The sequence below is a fragment of the Canis aureus genome, chromosome 2 (genome assembly GCF_053574225.1).
Source record: "Canis aureus isolate CA01 chromosome 2, VMU_Caureus_v.1.0, whole genome shotgun sequence".
In the NCBI taxonomy this organism is placed as follows: Eukaryota; Metazoa; Chordata; class Mammalia; order Carnivora; family Canidae; genus Canis; species Canis aureus.
In genome coordinates, this window is record NC_135612.1 from 41,858,782 (window position 1) to 41,879,096 (window position 20,315).

At 36.4% G+C, this 20,315-nt stretch overlaps 1 protein-coding gene across 24 annotated transcripts in view; it reads right to left on the reverse strand.

The window, feature by feature from the left end:
• Nucleotides 1-20,315, reverse strand: part of MEF2A (myocyte enhancer factor 2A) — a 171,634-nt gene that overhangs the window by 27,656 nt on the left and 123,663 nt on the right. For 17 of the 24 annotated variants that reach the window (XR_013363652.1, XM_077869777.1, XM_077869767.1 and 14 more), the window contains 3 exons: nt 7,673-7,822; nt 5,341-5,560; nt 4,569-4,628 (listed from right to left, as the gene is read on the reverse strand). Coding sequence is in view for 23 of the 24 variants with exons in the window: in XM_077869777.1 (XP_077725903.1) it covers nt 4,569-4,628; nt 5,341-5,560; nt 7,673-7,822 (430 nt within the window). In the remaining variant the exon portion in view is untranslated. Of the gene's footprint in view, nt 1-4,568; nt 4,629-5,340; nt 5,561-7,672; nt 7,823-7,887; nt 8,020-20,315 lie in introns of all 24 variants that reach the window. The other 7 variants (XM_077869828.1, XM_077869839.1, XM_077869735.1 and 4 more) reach the window with 3 other exon arrangements.

The window sequence follows — 20,315 nt, forward strand, 5'->3', positions numbered from 1 at the left end:
ATCTGTACATATTCTTCATAAAAAGCCTTCTGTTTATAGTCTACATTTTTCTACTCTGTCTGCCTTTTCATTCTCTTCATAGTGCTTCTGATGAACAAAGTGTCCTAATTTTACACAAGCAAATCAATCTTTCTTTAATGGTTAGGCTTCCTTTGGTTTCCTACTTACATGTCTTTCCTACCCTCAGTTTGCTCAATGCTTAAAAACCCCAAAGATCTTTCTGCTTTCACGATTAGATGGGCCTGAAACATCCTATCTTTTGGCAAGAAGACTCAATAAAAATTAAAATAAGAGTAAGACCAATGGAGGGCTCATCTATAAAAAATATTATGCCTTTGAAAATTACAGTATCAGTAAAGGTTAAGTGAAACTATTCATAAGTGGCTCATGACAAATTCCTAATTCCTAAACCTAGACTGACAAAAAAAATAATACGTTATTATACAGAATATGTATTAAAAATTTATTTTAAACAAGTACCTTTGGATATTAATTGCTAGCTGAAATATTTTGTCTCCAGAGAGCTTATCTCCATGATTAAATTCTCTGAAATCTGTTGATACTTTTTTTTTTGGCCCAGCATATGTGGACAATTTTCAGGTTTTTTGTACACAAAGAACATTTTTTTAAATACAAAAGAACACAGATACTAGAAATGTTTATTCTGTCCTCTAAGTGTGGATGAGCACACACTAATTTCAAGAAGGCGGATGGTGCAAATATTGGATGTAACTACTGCAAGGGGCTATTAACCTCTGATTCATTCTACCGTTATGGTTCAGCCTTCTAGGGGCTTGACACACAGTGAAAGGAGCACACTGGACCCTCCCCTTAATTTCCCCTCTCCATCCCCCTAGGCCCCTGCGGCTATCATACTCTACCGTGGAAGTGGCAAACTCCACCGGAGGAAAAGCAGTCATAGATACTGGGCCCACCCTCTTTGAGGCTCTGTCTCAATTATTGCCTGCATCTTGAGCCAGAAATCCTTCATTCTCTTGTTAGTTTCTCAAAAGCTTTCAAGCAGATTTTTAAAATATTTTGCCTAGCATTTCTAGGTGTCTTCAGTGGAAGGGCTGGTCTCACTGACCAGATCTGCTATTACTACAGCACAAGCCTAACTGTCTTGCTTGTCTTTTTTTAAACCTCAATTTTAATTTCATTTATGGAAGTTTTCATTATTCAAAAACTTTTCTATGTATCATCTTAAGATCAGAAGCAAGATTTCTCAAAATGTTTTACATGATACTAATTATGAAAGATGCTTTTCCACGAAGAAAAAAAATAAGGGTTCTATTACAAAATCACTTTGTGTAGCCATATGTTATATACTAAGTTTAATGATTCACAAAATAGATTAGCATTTTAAAGGCTCCCTTAAGTTCTACAGTGAAGAAACCTGTTTAGTTTTGTTTAACGCAAGGTTTACCAAATATAGAAAAATCCTTCTCACACAGTTCTAAGAAACATATCTTGAAAAATATAGATTAGAAATCATACTGATAACTTTTGATTTTTTTTCCTAAATTTCTCTGGGAATTTTAACTGCTTGATCTTTTCATTCATAAAGACTATGTTTGGGTAATAATTATGAGTTTAAACTATTTTTTCCAAACTACTAAACCAAAATGGCACCATTGTTGAAATGTGCTAATATATTATCTGACTCTTCCCCACAAAAATAACATTTCTTTTTTTTTTTTTTAATTTTTATTTATTTATGATAGTCACAGAGAGGGAGAGGCAGAGACACAGGCAGAGGGAGAAGCAGGCTCCATGCACCGGGAGCCCGATGTGGGATTCGATCCCGGGTCTCCAGGATCGCGCCCTGGGCCAAAGGCAGGCGCCAAACCGCTGCGCCACCCAGGGATCCCAAAAATAACATTTCTAAAATGCCTGTGACAGATCATTTATTTTAGGGAAAATTTATAGCAAGAAACACTTTCAACCCATGTATGCTCTAAGAATGCACAGAAATAACTGCTTCTAGTTACTATCTGAATTAAGTGATATAAAAGGTCTATTCAGTTAAATCTAGATTCTGTTAAAAAGCAGTTAAAATGCACATGCCATTTAGAATATAATCCAAACAAGCAGAGTAAGTAGAATTCCACGTAGTATAGGCAAAATAGGCATATAGGAGTATGAACCAATGAAAAATCAGGACATCCAATCTTTATGTGTTACGAGATGCTGAGTCATGCCCTAAGAAGCAGGATTTATCTCTGTGTATACAAAATAATGGAAATAGACTTTTAAATAACTCGCTAACGGGGCGCCTGGATGGCTCAGTTAAACATCTGCCTTCAGGTCAGGTCATGATCTTGGGGTCCTGGAATCAAGTCCCGTGTCTGGCTCTCTGTTCAGCAGGTCAGCAAGGAGTCTGCTTAACTCTCTCTCTCCATCTGCTCCCCCGCCGCAATAAATAAATAAAATCTTTAAATATATAAGTAACTCACTAAGCACTTAAAACATATTAATACTTAGTTGAATGTTAAGTTTTAAAAGAAACTCATGTTCACTAATCATGATTATTAACACTATTTACACTAAACACATTAAAGTGATTGCCTATGATGGGGGAGGGAAGACATGGAAGTGGAATTGAGATATAAAAAGGATTGATGCACAGCATACTGAGATGCTTTGTGTAAACTTAATGCATCATGATGTACCATGATCCAAGGGGTATGACTATGTAGCCCTCTAAACATGAGGTTTCCAGAAAGGGAGAGGAGGCTTATAAAAAAAAAAGAAAAAGAAAATGAATCAAAAGAACAAAACAAACAGGGTTACACACAGAAAGTCAAATCAGGTTGATGACAAAGTCTGAGTTTCGAATTATCAAAGTCAACACCAAAAATCAAGCAGCAGAGACAAAGTCTAGATTTACAGTTGCATGGCAGATAAGAGCAGTGAAAAAGTTTTTAGGAAGTGTAGAAAGTACAAGAAAAAATAAATGAGAATTGAAACACTTCTCTGACAGGGGGAAGAACTGTGTTTATGATATGTCAGAAGGATAAAAAAAAAGTAAAGGCAAGAGGAAAATGTATTAGAAATCTTCAAAGGGTTATGGGAAGAGGAAAATGTATTAGAAATCTTCAAAGGGTTATATTCCATTAAATAAAACTAATTTTGTAAATAAACCAAGAGGTAGTTACAATTAACATTAAATGAAATAGAAATTTTTGATTCTATCCTTAACCAGGCTAGGAAGTAGAAGGAAAAGTAAGATGGACAGTACTGGGGGCGGAGGTGGGGAATAAAAGCATAAGGGAAAATTTAACACCAAAAGAGTATGTATATGGGAATGCAAATAACTAAAATGGAGCTGAAATAAACTATAAATACTTGGAAATACACATACAAGTATAGCAGCCCTAATGTATAATTATTAAGACCATTATGAATTTTTCCACAATTATGTTTTAAAAAATCCTACAATGAGTCTTATATATTTAATTCCATTAAAACAGCAATTAATACAATGGCAGACATAATTAGGCATTTATTCTACTTTAGGTCATTATGGTTTATAACTTGTCTCAGCAATTATCTGTTTCTTTCTCATCACTTTAGTATATGCGCTGCCAAGCAAGCACGTCTTTCTCATCACTTGAATTTATTCAATCATCTCTACAATTTTCTTGAGGCAGAAGCTCCTCACATTTTTATAGAATGAATAAGTTGAATAGATTAAATTATGAATTTTTCTTAAAAGTGATCTGTGTTCAGAGGTCTCCAGGAATACACAATAGCTAAAAGCAGCAGGGAGGAAATTCCTGCCCTTGTTTTCAGATAACAATGATGACAATTGTGCTTATCACAGATTAAGAGACTAAGACCACTTAATGTGATGATAATCCAAAGGAATACAGTTACTCTTATAACTCTTTCACATATATACCATAATTTTTGATGTTCAGTTTATAATCTATCTTTGCCAGCACTTCAAGGTTGGGCAGATCTTGTGTTTAAACTGGCTAGTCATCTTTAGAAAGGATCCCAAAGTAAAAACAAATAAACAAAAACAAAAACACCCAATTTGGCTGTAACAAAATGTGAATGTTCTACATGTGGCCAACAAAACAGATCTTTTGAAGACAAACTTCTCAACAATCTTTGCAGCTCTAGAAGTAGGCCCACCATATCTCTGTATTGCAACCTCTCTATAAAAACATTTCATGCTATTAGAAGATGTATCAGTCTGCTAACAATGTAACTTTGGTGAGAATAAATACAGAAAGCTTCTTCCTTAAGAAACTGGCTTGATGTACAAACCATATTAAGACAATTTTAACTTTAGCAAAGAACAATAACCGCTATTAACCGCTATAAAGGAGGCACTCAAAGCCAAGGTGTAAAAAACAGCAGGACTGTTATTAAAAAATGGTAAGTATTAGTAAAAGTATCCCTCAGAGGAAAATTAAGTTTACAAAGGGACACATCTACTCTGGTCATATATCCATTTTTTCCTCTTCATTTGGTAAAAGGCCTTATTTGAGGGACAATATTCCTTCGATCTCATAGGATAGATGCCTACAAAGTGAAACAGAAGTAATTTCACGTACCCACTGGGCTGCTTCCAGCTCCATTTGGCACTGTGAGGTCTGAAGTGCTCAACATCCCACCTAAAAACATTACAGAGAGAAAAGAAGGTAAATAATGAATATGAATGGGTTCTCTTTATCTGAATGAAGTAATCCGCACTCCTCTCCTGAAAAACAAAAACTAGCCTAGACTGAATTTGCATTACTGTGTAATATGATATAGTTAAACATACATATAAAAGCTCACCTATCAAGCTCTGAATGCATATGCCTTCCGGTATCAATATCAAATCATATATATTGATAAGAATGGGGGCAGTGCTAATGGAGTACTATTAAATTTAGGACTTAGAGGAGAGAAGACACTGCATTACAAAGAGTAAAGCCATAAATGCACTGCAAATTTCTGGATTAATGAACTTTAACTCCTGGCAGGTACATCTATTTTCTGTATTTTTCACATGAGTGAGTCACACCGAAACTTTAAATCTTTGCTCATGATATCCTAATTAAATTTTCTGTCTGTCAAAGTATGGCTTTCCCATCATAAGGAAACTTACAGATGACAGATTCTGTACATCATTCCACCATGCCTGAGAGGAAGCTAAAGTACCACAGCGAATCCTCAAAAATATTCTTTAAAACGGAGCCAATTATGTAGCAGTGACTCTTGCTCATCAAAGACAGAATCTTAAAGAGTAGCAAAATAAGAAACTGCTTATATTAGCAATTATTTTTTCCACCCTTTTATTAAAGAACCAGCAGAACGGATATATACAGAATCACTACCTACCTGCACTACCAGTACTTGGTGGTCTCTGAGGAACTCCAGGGGATACATTTCTATGTAATGTGGCTTGAGGTGGAGACAGCATGCTTGAATCTGCCAATGTTGAGCTGGCTGCCAAAGATGGGGACACAAGGGAACTCCCTGGATTAGTGTAGGACAAAGCATTAGGGCTGGTCACAGGGACTGTGACAGACATTGAGAAGTTTTGAGGTGGCAAACCAGGCTGTAAATAAAGAACAAGGAAAAAAAAAACCTGTTAGTTTCATTTTCATCTATATTAAATGTGATAACTTATGAACTTTAATTTGATTAGGTAACTCTGGTTATTAAAAGTAGAGGATGGGGATAGTTTCTTACTAAAATTGGCAGATTTAAGCTGCTTTCTTTAGAATTATATTTTAACATGAGTATGTTTGACATGAACCTTTTCAATTTTCATTTTTACATATTAATACATATATATTACTATAATGTATATATTTCAAATATTCAGAGATGAAAATTAGATGTCAGAACCTGATATTAGTGTTGTCAGATTTAGATATTACAAAATATATTATTGTTACCTACTAAGCATAAAATTAGCACTCTAATAATCCAAACATTACATTTCTATTGAGAGATTACAAATATAACAAAAGGGGAAAAATATGTACACAAATTATAAATTTAATACACCAAATATGGGACATTTTAAGTAAGCCCTGGTTTAATTGACTGACATTCTTCATGAACAAAACTAAAAAAAATATCAAGTTGTATATACACGACACAATGCAATCTGAGTATAATGAAAATGCAAAGAAACAATCTAAACAATAAAATTAACCATTGACAACCTATTTTTAAATTGTATGAAGATTAAATTACAATTATAAATGCTATCTTACTTCCCTCCTAAATATCTCATACCCCTTTAAAATAGTATTTTCTATCTCTTCTTGTATTTCTTCCACAGAACACATGCAATATGCTTGTTAATATGAAAATAACACTTCTCTTTGTAATATCTCCATCATAAAGAAAGAAAAAAGCTTTCCTCTCCCCACATTTTAAAACAGTGATTGCAAAGAGTGGTAACACTGCTAATTCAAAGTTGGAAGAATATGGTTTATGTACTCTCTTCAACAGTAGTTTATTTTAGAAAGAAAATTTATTAACATATAAAACAATGACTATATGATAAAAATGTTTTCAAAGGTAAAGCAATTTTATTTACATGATATTTTTGCAGCTTAACATTAACTACAAAGTTACCAACATCCGTGTGAGGTCAGAAGGGATTTTATTTAGTTTGCTATTGTTTTGGGATTATTTTTTAAAAATAATAAAGGTATTAGCACAAAAATACTTCCTTAAATCTATTTTTCATGAGCTTCTAATAGTAAAGGATTACTTTGGAGAAATAATCCATGATGTATGGCACAGTTTTTAAGAGAATTAATTCTGACCATGAAATAAATATCAGCATTGGAACCAATTTGTTCCATGAAGCCTGCAAGACATATATAGCATTAGAAAATCAGATCCAGAATAGCTGTTTTAAGCAATTCTTGGCCAATGAACTTCCCATGAGAACTCTTTGATGAACTCAAAAAAGTACTGGTTTTCATGACAGTTAGATGTTTGAGCATAGGAAAATTTTAAACCAACTATTTGTTTTGCAACCAATTTAAGAACATTGATTTCTTAAATAAATATCAAGCCAAGGGGCTCTTCCTCAATACCTATGTGTAAGAAAATAATAGGAGTTTGGAGGTTATTTTGCCAAATAGTTTGGGACACTTACAAAGAACCAAAGAGTAAGCTACTACTATTACAGCCACTATACAATAATAACTAAACATAATTGTGAAACACCAAACTTTGTATAAATCTAACCAATTTATATTTTATAGTCTCAAGATCTATTTACATACATGTAATACTTCCTAAAAGCCATGAGAGGGAAAGGGAAATCCTATATGCACCCTATATATTTACAATCATGGAAATTTAGAGCTAGCAGGGACCTTAAAAATTATGTAAGTCAATTCATTCACTTTCCATAGGAATAATACTGGAATCCAGGAAGGGCTTATGTGCCCTATCCAAAGGTATAGGATACAGTAAGTAGAACTTGGAATAGGATGTTTTCTCTTCACTTTCATGTTTAAGACACTGAACATGTATTATTATTAGATTGCCAACAAATTTATTTTGAAATTCTATAAATCCAAAAAAAAGACTAATGAAATTTTCTCCCCTTCTACTTATTAGTATTATCACCCACTGTGAAAATAAACAAGAAGTGTAGCCAATCTCTTCATGCACAAGATAAAAGCACAAACCATACTTTAGTACTCACTGCGATTTTATGATTCCGCATCATATTATCAAATTCCTCATTAATTTTTTTATATTTTTCTTCTGTATGTGGAGTTAGCACATATGAAGTATCAGGGTCTGGGCTGTCGCACCCTCTGTGTTCCTTCTTGTTCAGAGCCTATATAATGAAGTTAACAAAAAGGATCAACAAATAAAAAGTAGAGGTAAAATAAAAGTACTTACAGGGCCTCGTTTGAAAATAAAATCACTATCTTCATTTAGTTTGCTGAATCTGTCCTCCGAGAGTGGACTGTGCTCAAAGTAATCGTCAGCATCAGGGCTCTCACAACCATTAAGGCCTTTCTTTCTTAAAGTCTGAAATACAATTGGAAAATTCACACACAAATGATACTAACTTGCCATGAGTTTTTTTTGTTAAATTTATTAAGAGAGCACAGACTGAATGAACGGAGTTATTACAAGAGCCACTGAAATGATTTTAAATGATCACAAATGTACTCTAATCCTTCAAATAAGGTAAACTTTAGACACAAAAAAAATTAATGTTCCCCTTGTACATTAAGAAAAAAAGGAATGTTTACTTATTTGGCTTATTTCTTCCCAAACTTCCTAGAGAATATACTAAATTACTCACACCTCTGACAGTTATAACCTGAATCTGATTACAGCTTGATCAACATATCTGATAGGGCCAATGAGTGTGAGAACTGATATAGAAATGTATCAAAATGATGTTCTGGGAAGCTATCATAGTACCTTTACAAAATGAACATTTCAGCAACTTCATCTATTGAAACTGTTTTTCACCTGAGTTTATCCTAGCCACCAGAAAGAACTGGCACCATATCTGAATAACTTTATTCCTAATTTGTCCTTAAATACTATACTTTTCCTACTAACTGGGAAGCATAAAAACTCAAATACTTATTTACATATGATAGTAATGACTCTTTCCTATGTAGAATGTACATAATATTATGACTTTATTAGTGACGCTGAACATGTATTATAAGATTGCAACAAATTTATTTTGAAGTTCTATAAAACCAAAAGAAAGAAAAACTAATGAAAATTTCCCCCTTTTACTTCTTTCCAGTATTTTTAATAAAACATTCAGCATGTATCTTTTTCCCCCTTTGCTTTCTCTTTCTATAGAGCTTCGTCAGTTGATCTAATCCACTGAACTTTCTGGAGAACTTTCTTGAGTGTAACAAAAGTACCTCCTAGACCATATGTTCACTTTTTTTCCTTCTTACTTTGGGGTAAAAGTATAATGAACGGTTGGCTTTCTGTTTTTTTATATTTTTCATTAAAATCACCATGAAATGACTTGTCCAATATTTAGAAGAGTAACCTTAAAACCAGGGGCTTAACAATCTGTGGAATATTAACTTATTTGCAGAATGTCTACATTTTTAAAAACCTTGATGGATCTCTTTAAAAAGAATTAGAGTTCAACAGCTCAAATAGCTTTGGGACTTATTGATTTTCTAGCTAACCACTGAGCATACTAACTAACAAAGTAAACTAACAAAGTTTATTTAATTGGAAAACAAAGTTTGATCAATAGATTAGTACTATATAAGTATGTTAACTTATATTAATATATTAAATGATTAAATTAGATTTAAGATAAACTTTTAATTAATTCATAATAATAAATCTTGGTATCCTTTAAAATATGATTTACAATCAATTTGAATGCTTATTTCATATCTTTTTCCCCTAAAAGAATGTAAACACACAATAGATTCAGATTTGAGAATTTTTTTCTTAGTTTCTCTAAAGTCAAATTATTTTTAAAATCACTTTAGTCTATTTGATTTTTTTGTGTTTAAAGAATCATAAGAGGGATCCCTGGGTGGCGCAGCGGTTTGGCGCCTGCCTTTGGCCCAGGGCGCGATCCTGGAGACCTGGGATCGAATCCCACATCGGGCTCCCGGTGCTTGGAGCCTGCTTCTCCCTCTGCCTGTGTCTCTGCCTCTCTCTTTCTCTCCGTGTGACTATCATGAATAAATAAATTTAAAAAGAAAAAAAAATTAAAGAATCATAAGAAATCCTAAGTACAGATATGTTAACTTCTCAAATTACTTGGCATTCACTAGGAATCCTACATACAACACACCTGAAACCATCACCATAATACAATCACTAAACATAAGCATAAAGCAAACACTACACCTACTTCCCCAACACTGGCACTATGGCTCTAAGTTCCTTGGATCTAACTAATGACATAAACTTTTATGTGTACTTAGCCATAAAAGGTTCTGTTATTTAGAACTAAAGGATGGAGACATGTATTCTCCCCTGTTCATGGCAGCAAGTTCTGCTTGCCAAAACTCTGCAAGTTGCTATCAGCAATGAAGACGTTAACACTCAGAATACTGGAACACAATGAACTCTTATAACCTACACAGCCCTAGAAACAAAACAAATATAGTAAGTGCCTAACAAAGATTTCATCATGAACTTGTTGACTTATTCTAGCCTGAAATCTCTAGGTATTTTTCCATCCTATTCACATATTTTAAGACCAGGAAAATCGTAGTCGTGTTCTTCCACTAACAGCAACCAGTAAGTATGTATCTCCTTTTAAATTACTGAACAAAAAGAATATGACCTTCTAAGTAATTACACAAAATTTTTATTCTACAACAACAGGGTTAACCCTACTTGTACTCATTGAGGAAGAACAGTGCTCTGGCATCTCCAGCTCTGCAAGTCTTCACTTCAGATGGGGTTCCTGTCATTGTGAGGGAATTTAAGAGGCTCTATCAGCTCTGGAGATAACAAGCCCATGTACCTCCACTGGATATCCAACTGTTCTTCTTATCACCAGAACACGAAGAGTTGTTGTTGAGGACCCAACTACCATAAAAAGACTTTTTCTGTCTTCTTTATCGTTACCACATAGCTTAATAGTAAAAGCTTCTCCTGTGTCACAGGTACTAACAAATGGAATGCTGCAATCTATTAACAAGGCTAGGTGAGGCATGAAAGAAACAATCTAGCTTCAGTTTTGTTTTGTTTTTTTTTTACATGCTTCAAGTTAGCCACAATAAAAACACTTGTTCAATGAAGAAAACACAGTCTGAAAGGCTACCATTTTGAGGAATCTGCTTTTAAGTAGATTCCTTAAGGGTACAGGGTACTAGCACAGTACACAGTCTATGCTATTAGTGATGATTATAATGTTCCATTCTGAAGTAAACAGCACCTCAAAAGTACTTTACTCTTGTACATGCAATTGAAAGTTTTCACAGTGACATGGCAAACTTAAGGGGAAAGCTCAATTGTGCCAAAATACTTTCAAATTTCAGGGCTATGTATCATGTAAGTTGACTAAGTTGATTTTCTTAAATAATTAAATTATGAATTTAAGCTACCTTGACACAAACTGTTCTATGTTCTTTTGTACCAGTATTCCAAACATGTTTAATGATTCCAACTGCAAAGATTACTTAAATGAAATCCTAAAATGAATGCACCCACAATTTTCATCAGTGTATCTATAAAAAACAGAAATTTTATTTTTGGAGGGTCAGCTAAGCACCTTTAAAAAAGAAACATTTCTACTTCTCATAATAAAGTTAAACTGTGTTAGGAGTTTAATGTTTTTATATTTTCATTAAATATTTCCATATTTTGGGCCAATTCAGTCAGGTACTTTTTTGCATAATTTATGGTATAAAATGTAAGTTTTAAATAATCAATGAACTTGGCTAACATTCACCTTCAGCATTAGTTATGTAAAGATAAGTTTTTGAAGATTTTTAAATGGATCAAAATACAATTCCAAAGTGTCTTTCTGGAAAACTATGTATTGTTTAGGGTACATTCTTCCAAGTCAATCCGATTCTATGGGGTTTGTGCCTTTGAGCTATTTTATAACTCTGTAGAGGTAGAACTGATTTTGTTGAAACTGAGAGTAATGGAAATAATTAGTGTTTGTAGACATGTAAATAAATGCCAGCTGCTGGAGGTTCAATTGAATTCTGTCCTTACTACGGAAGAGGTCAGGTTCTTTTTGCCTCTATGAAGCAAATGTATTTTGCCTTCCTGATAGGCTTATATATTTGTCTAATCTTAGGATTTACCTATTAACTACCTATAACATTCTTTTCCAGTTCCCTCAGTCACTAATGAGTTAAAATCTTTGATTCATGTTCATTTTATATCTGAGAGTCATGACTTAACCTTTTTTGAAGATTATTGTTTAACAGTTATGAGAATAAAATTACCCTTAACTAATGATTCATAGTAAATGTAAACTCAGGGTAAGAGAGCTTCATAGTACCTCTTGTTAGGACTTAGTATTAGACTGAGTATTGGCTTTTAAAAGAAAAAACTCATGTGTTGTTAAATTTTTTGAAAATATTTGGTCAAATGATTAACGATCTGTATTAATTTATCATACTTTCAAAAATTAAAGATATATAATCAGAGAAGGCTTGTGACTTGTCAGTACTCTTCAAGAAATAAAAGAGAATAATCCTTAATTTTGGTGACAATTCATAAATTAAATGCTATTCCTATCACAGTATTGAGAGTACGAAGGTCTAAACCTGCAAACCCATGATCTCCTGATGCAGGGTCCTCTCCATCTGAAGCAACTGAGCTCTAAGGTGAAATTCAATCTGGTGGAAGGAGAGTGGGTAGTGTTTTACCTTTACGAATTTCCAAGGGAAAAGGTATGCCTATATTGCAGGATATAGGAGAGGACCTGGAGATGCCCAAATAAAAGAGAAGGTTTTGTTTTCCTTTGTTATTAAATGAGTTTTAGCTTAATGAAGAGGAACTTAAAACCTCCTGTCTACTGATTAAAGACCCCATCAATAGGAAGGCTCTGAAATTTAAAAATTTTTATAACAATTTAAGGAAAAAACAATGAAAACTATATCCTGGCTATAACTTTCATTCAGGTTTTATCTACCTTTGTTCTTTAACTAGGCTATTTTACAACTCTGAAGGGATGGATGTTGACTAACTTGCAGAAAATGAATAGTAACTGCAAATAATTCCTATTTATAGAAATTGTTTCCTGTGGGATGTCATTGATTATCGCCTTGTGAACAGTGACCTGTTTTCTTGCATTTTTAAATTCACATCAGCGTTCTTTAACTATTATTACGTGGTATTTTGAGTTCTTTGAACTGTGACATCTTATTGGTTCACTCATTACTTAAATAAAGTCTTTGATGCATGTTCATTTTATAGTTGTATGAGTAACAATTATGGTTTCTTTCACACATCTAATCTGAAATTTGGAAGACCGATACTCCCAACTGCCTGTTGCACATTATCATGTGGATAGCTGGCTACTCTATCTCAATTTAACTAAAACGGAACTCATTATCTTTCATTAAATAGATCCCCTCTTCAGACTTAACCTTATCTAGTCAACACAGCAAGCAATCTTGCTGCTCATGCTTTGTTTTCTTCCCCACAATCACACGGAATACTAAATTTCATAGATTATTATTTCCACTGCCACCATAGTCAACACAGGCCTGTGCTGCCTTATGTCTATATGCTTATTATATCTCCCCCTTTTACTTTTCTCTCTTTTCTAATATGCTCCATAAGCTGTTAGAGATTCCAGTCTCCTCAATGCCACTTCCTATTTGTCACATTTGTTTTAAATCTTAGGTGGCTATGATCTACAGCACTAGTCTCTAAAATTCAGATTATCTACCCCATCTGGAAACATATTTTATGTACAGCCTTCAACGTATGTGTATATTTTGCCATTTATATGCATAAATTAATCTTTTTAATATTAATTAAATGCATTTTAGGGTAAAAAGAATTTCTATTATTTTCTTCCTGAACCCCAGCAGATTCTTTTATATACCTTACATCCTTCTTTTGAAATAACAGATATAGAATACAAAACCATAATTCCTTAGCCTAAATGCAGGTCTCTAACAGCCTAGCTCCTATGTATCAGTTCCCTTGTTTGAAATCCTGCTCTTGTCCATATGACTCTTTCATAGCTTGCTGCGGCCTAATTTTAACCTCATCTTTCATGAAACTTTTCCCCCACTACTTACCTATGCTAAAATTTTAAGAGCACTTACTCTACAGAGAGAACATTCATTTAATATATATATATATACACATTGTATTTACCTATCTACTGTACCTTCAAGTAATCTATGAACTTTGAAATCAAAGAATGAATTCTAGATTGCTTTACATCTTCTGAGTCTACACAAGATGCTATACAGACATGAAATATGGATTTATTAATACTTGCAAGATAAAAAACATATAGTAAGAAGAATGAGATCAGGATGCTGTGACAAGTTACCTTTGAAGTCTTCTAAAACACAGCTATGAATTTGTTAAAATGTAAATAAGGCAATCTAAAGACATTAGTTTGTACTAGACTGATCTACAGAAGTTGTTGATATTTGCTTTTGAACTACAAAAATATAATTTTTTATGTATAATTTCTTAAATTCATACATATATTTAACTTACAACAGCCTATATTCTGAAAGCTGCTGGGAGATGCTCCAGTGGGCTTTTGGATAGAACTAGCAGGCAAGAAACATCTCTTACACTGAATGTGTCTAATTATTAACAACCAAAGGTTTTGATTCTGGATTTTATTTTGAGCCCAGCAGTCTTGGAGTACAAACTCCGTAATCTAAAAAAAAAACAAAAAAAAACAAAAAAAACAGCCAAGCTTTTCTAGACTAAGGAAAATATCGTACCATCTATAAACAATACAACCCAGCAATTATATTAATGCTAATATAACCTTTTCTCCTACTGAGACAAAAGACTACATAACTGAAGCTTTTTTTAAATCTGGAAATTAGAGGGGAGGAGCAAGATGGCTGAAGAGTAGGGTCTCCAAATCACCTGTCTCCACCAAATTACCTAGAAAACCTTCAAATTATCCTGAAAATCTATCAATTCGGCCTGAGATTTAAAGAGAGACCAGCTGGAATGCAACAGTGAGAAGAGTTCGCGCTTCTATCAAGGTAGGAAGACGGGGAAAAAGAAATAAAGAAACAAAGGCCTCTAAGGGGGAGGGGCCCCGCGAGGAGCCGGGCTGAGGCCGGGGCGAGTGTCCCCAGGACAGGAGAGCCCCGTCCCGGAGACGCAGGAGCTGCACCGACCTTCCCGGGCGGAAAGGGGCTCGCAGGGAGTTGGAGCAGGACCCAGGAGGGCGAGGATGCCCTCGGGCTCCCCGGGACAGTAACAGCAACTGCGCGCCCAGGAGAGTGCGCCGAGCTCCCTAAGGGTTGCAGCGCACGGCGGGACCCGGCGGGACCCGGCGGGACCCGGAGCAGCTCGGAGGGGCTCGGGCGGCGGCTCTGCGGCCCCGGGAGCAGCTCGGAGGGGCTCGGGCAGAGGAAGAGGCTCTGTGCAGAGGGGGCTGCGCGGTTCCAGGAGCAGCTCGGAGGGGCACGGGCGGCAGCTCCGCGGAGGGGGTTGCGCGGCGGCGGCCCGGGAGCGCGAATCCAACAGCGCAGGCCCCGGAGCACAGGGCGCCGGGACACAGCCCAGGATCCCGCCTCCCCCGGGACAGGCAGAGGCCGGGAGGGCCCAGGACAGCAAGGACGCTCCTGCCCCAGCTGAGCAGATCAGCGGCCCCGCCCCGGAGCCTCCAGGCCCTGCAGACGGAGTTCCTGCCGGAGCTGAATCCAGGTTTCCAGAGCTGCCCCGCCACTGGGGCTGTTGCTCCTGCGGCCTCACGGGGTAAACAACCCCCACTGGGCCCTGCACCAGGCAGGGGCACAGCAGCTCCCCCAACTGCTAACACCTGAAAATCAGCACAACAGGCCCCTCCCCCAGAAGACCAGCTAGACGGACAACTTCCAGGAGAAGCCAAGGGACTTAAAGTACGCAGAATCAGAAGATACTCCCCCGTGGTTCTTTTTTGTTTGTTTTGCTTTTTGATTTGTTTCCTTCCCCCACCCCCTTTTTTTCTCCTTTCTTTTTCTTTCTCTTTTTCTTTTTTTTTTTTCGTTTTTTTTTTCTTCCCTTTTTTTTCTCTTTCTCTTTTCTTTCCTTCTTTCTCTCCTCTCTTTTTCCCAATACAACTTGCTTTTGGCCACTCTGCACTGAGCAAAATGACTAGAAGGAAAACCTCACCTCAAAAGAAAGAATCAGAAACAGTCCTCTCTCCCACAGAGTTACAAAATCTGGATTACAATTCTATGTCAGAAAGCCAATTCAGAAGCACTATTATACAGCTACTGGTGGCTCTAAAAAAAGTATAAAGGACTCAAGAGACTTCATGACTGCAGAATTTAGAGCTAATCAGGCAGAAATTAAAAATCAATTGAATGAGATGCAATCCAAACTAGAAGTCCTAACGACGAGGGTTAACGAGGTGGAAGAACGAGTGAGTGACATAGAAGACAAGTTGATAGCAAAGAGGGAAACTGAGGAAAAAAGAGACAAACAATTAAAAGACCATGAAGATAGATTAAGGGAAATAAACGACAGCCTGAGAAAGAAAAACCTACGTTTAATTGGGGTTCCCGAGGGCGCCGAAAGGGACAGAGGGCCAGAATATGTATTTGAACAAATTCTAGCTGAAAACTTTCTGAATCTGGGAAGGGAAACAGGCATTCAGATCCAGGAAATAGAGAGATCCCCCCCTAAAATCAATAAAAACCGTTCAACACCTCGACATTTAATAGTGAAGCTTGCAAATTCCAAAGATAAAGAGAAGATCCTTAAAGCAGCAAGAGACAAGAAATCCCTGACTTTTATGGGGAGGAGTATTAGGGTAACAGCAGACCTCTCCACAGAGACCTGGCAGGCCAGAAAGGGCTGGCAGGATATATTCAGGGTCCTAAAGGAGAAGAACATGCAACCAAGAATACTTTATCCAGCAAGGCTCTCATTCAAAATGGAAGGAGAGATAAAGAGCTTCCAAGACAGGCAGGAACTAAAAGAATATGTGACCTCCAAACCAGCTCTGCAAGAAATTTTAAGGGGGACTCTTAAAATTCCCCTTTAAGAAGAAGTTCAATGGAACAGTCCACAAAAACAAGGACTGAATAGATATCATGATGACACTAAACTCATATCTCTCAATAGTAACTCTGAATGTGAACGGGCTTAATGACCCCATCAAAAGGCGCAGGGTTTCAGACTGGATAAAAAAAGCAGGACCCATCTATTTGCTGTCTACAAGAGACTCATTTTAGACAGAAGGACACCTACAGCCTGAAAATAAAAGGTTGGAGAACCATTTACCATTCGAATGGTCCTCAAAAGAAAGCAGGGGTAGCCATCCTTATATCAGATAAACTAAAATTTACCCCAAAGACTGTAGTGAGAGATGAAGAGGGACACTATATCATACTTAAAGGATCTATTCAACAAGAGGACTTAACAATCCTCAATATATATGCCCCGAATGTGGGAGCTGCCAAATATATAAATCAATTATTAACCAAAGTGAAGAAATACTTAGATAATAATACACTTATACTTGGTGACTTCAATCTAGCTCTTTCTATACTCGATAGGTCTTCTAAGCACAACATCTCCAAAGAAACGAGAGCTTTAAATGATACACTGGACCAGATGGATTTCACAGATATCTACAGAACTTTACATCCAAACTCAACTGAATACACATTCTTCTCAAGTGCACATGGAACTTTCTCCAGAATAGACCACATATTGGGTCACAAATCGGGTCTGAACCGATACCAAAAGATTGGGATTGTCCCCTGCATATTCTCAGACCATAATGCCTTGAAATTAGAACTAAATCACAACAAGAAGTTTGGAAGGACCTCAAACACGTGGAGGTTAAGGACCATCCTGCTAAAAGATAAAAGGGTCAACCAGGAAATTAAGGAAGAATTAAAAAGATTCATGGAAACTAATGAGAATGAAGATACAACCATTCAAAATCTTTGGGATGCAGCAAAAGCAGTCCTAAGGGGGAAATACATCGCAATACAAGCATCCATTCAAAAACTGGAAAGAACTCAAATACAAAAGCTAACCTTACACATAAAGGAGCTAGAGAAAAAACAGCAAATAGATCCTACACCCAAGAGAAGAAGGGAGTTAATAAAGATTCGAGCAGAACTCAACGAAATCGAGACCAGAAGAACTGTGGAACAGATCAACAGAACCAGGAGTTGGTTCTTTGAAAGAATTAATAAGATAGATAAACCATTAGCCAGCCTTATTAAAAAGAAGAGAGAGAAGACTCAAATTAATAAAATCATGAATGAGAAAGGAGAGATCACTACCAACACCAAGGAAATACAAACGATTTTAAAAACATATTATGAACAGCTATACGCCAATAAATTAGGCAATCTAGAAGAAATGGACGCATTCCTGGAAAGCCACAAACTACCAAAACTGGAACAGGAAGAAATAGAAAACCTGAACAGGCCAATAACCAGGGAGGAAATTGAAGCAGTCATCAAAAACCTCCCAAGACACAAGAGTCCAGGGCCAGATGGCTTCCCAGGGGAATTTTATCAAACGTTTAAAGAAGAAACCATACCTATTCTCCTAAAGCTGTTTGGAAAGATAGAAAGAGATGGAGTACTTCCAAATTCGTTCTATGAGGCCAGCATCACCCTAATTCCAAAACCAGACAAAGACCCCACCAAAAAGGAGAATTACAGACCAATATCCCGGATGAACATGGATGCAAAAATTCTCAACAAGATACTGGCCAATAGGTTCCAACAATACATTAAGAAAATTATTCACCATGACCAAGTAGGATTTATCCCTGGGACACAAGGCTGGTTCAACACCCGTAAAACAATCAATGTGATTCATCATATCAGCAAGAGAAAAACCAAGAACCATATGATCCTCTCATTGGATGCAGAGAAAGCATTTGACAAAATACAGCATCCATTCCTGATCAAAACTCTTCAGAGTGTATCTCCCTCTTCGCCGATGACATGGTACTCTACATAGAAAACCCAAAAGTCTCCACCCCAAGATTGCTAGAACTCATACAGCAATTCGGTAGCGTGGCAAGATACAAAATCAATGCCCAGAAGTCAGTGGCATTTCTATACACTAACAATGAGACTGAAGAAAGAGAAATTAAGGAGTCAATCCCATTTACAATTGCACCCAAAAGCATAAGATACCTAGGAATAAACCTGACCAAAGATGTAAAGGATCTATACCCTCAAAACTATAGAACACTTCTGAAAGAAATTGAGGAAGACACAAAGAGATGGAAAAATATTCCATGCTCATGGATTGGCAGAATTAATATTGTGAAAATGTCAATGTTACCCAGGGCAATATACACGTTTAATGCAATCCCTATCAAAATACCATGGACTTTCTTCAGAGAGTTAGAACAAATTATTTTAAGATTTGTGTGGAATCAGAAAAGACCCCGAATAGCCAGGGGAATTGTAAAAAAGAAAACCATATCTGGGGGCATCACAATGCCAGATTTCAGGTTGTACTACAAAGCTGTGGTCATCAAGACAGTGTGGTACTGGCACAAAAACAGACACATTCATCAATGGAACAGAATAGAGAATCCAGAAGTGGACCCTGAACTTTATGGTCAACTAATATTCGATAAAGGAGGAAAGACTATCCATTGGAAGAAAGACAGTCTCTTCAATAAATGGTGCTGGGAAAATTGGACATCCACATGCAGAAGAATGACACTAGACCACTCTCTTGCACCATACACAAAGATTAACTCAAAATGGATGAAAGATCTAAATGTGAGACAAGATTCCATCAAAATCCTAGAGAAGAACACAGGCAACACCCTTTTTGAACTTGGCCATAGTAACTTCTTGCAAGATACATCCACGAAGGCAAAAGAAACAAAAGCAAAAATGAACTATTGGGACTTCATCAAGATAAGAAGCTTTTGCACAGCAAAGGATACAGTCAACAAAACTCAAAGACAACCTACAGAATGGGAGAAGATATTTGCAAATGACATATCAGATAAAGGGCTAGTTTCCAAGATCTATAAAGAACTTATTAAACTCAACACCAAAGAAACAAACAATCCAATCATGAAATGGGCAAAAGACATGAACAGAAATCTCACAGAGGAAAACATAGACATGGCCAACATGCATATGAGAAAATGCTCTGCATCACTTGCCATCAGGGAAATACAAATCAAAACCACAATGAGATACCACCTCACACCAGTGAGAATGGGGAAAATTAACAAGGCAGGAAACCACAAATGTTGGAGAGGATGCGGAGAAAAGGGAACCCTCATACACTGTTGGTGGGAATGTGAACTGGTGCAGCCACTCTGGAAAACTGTGTGGAGGTTCCTCAAACAGTTAAAAATATACCTGCCCTACGACCCAGCAATCGCACTGTTGGGGATTTACCCCAAAGATACAAATGCAATGAAACGCTGCGACACCTGCACCCCGATGTTTCTAGCAGCAATGGCCACGATAGCCAAACTGTGGAAGGAGCCTCGGTGTCCAATGAAAGATGATGAATGGATAAAGAAGATGTGGTTTATGTATACAATGGAATATTACTCCGCTATTAGAAATGACAAATACCCACCATTTGCTTCAACGTGGATGGAACTGGAGGGTATTATGCTGAGTGAAGTAAGTCAGTCGGAGAAGGACAAACATTATATGTTCTCATTCATTTGGGGAATATAAATAATA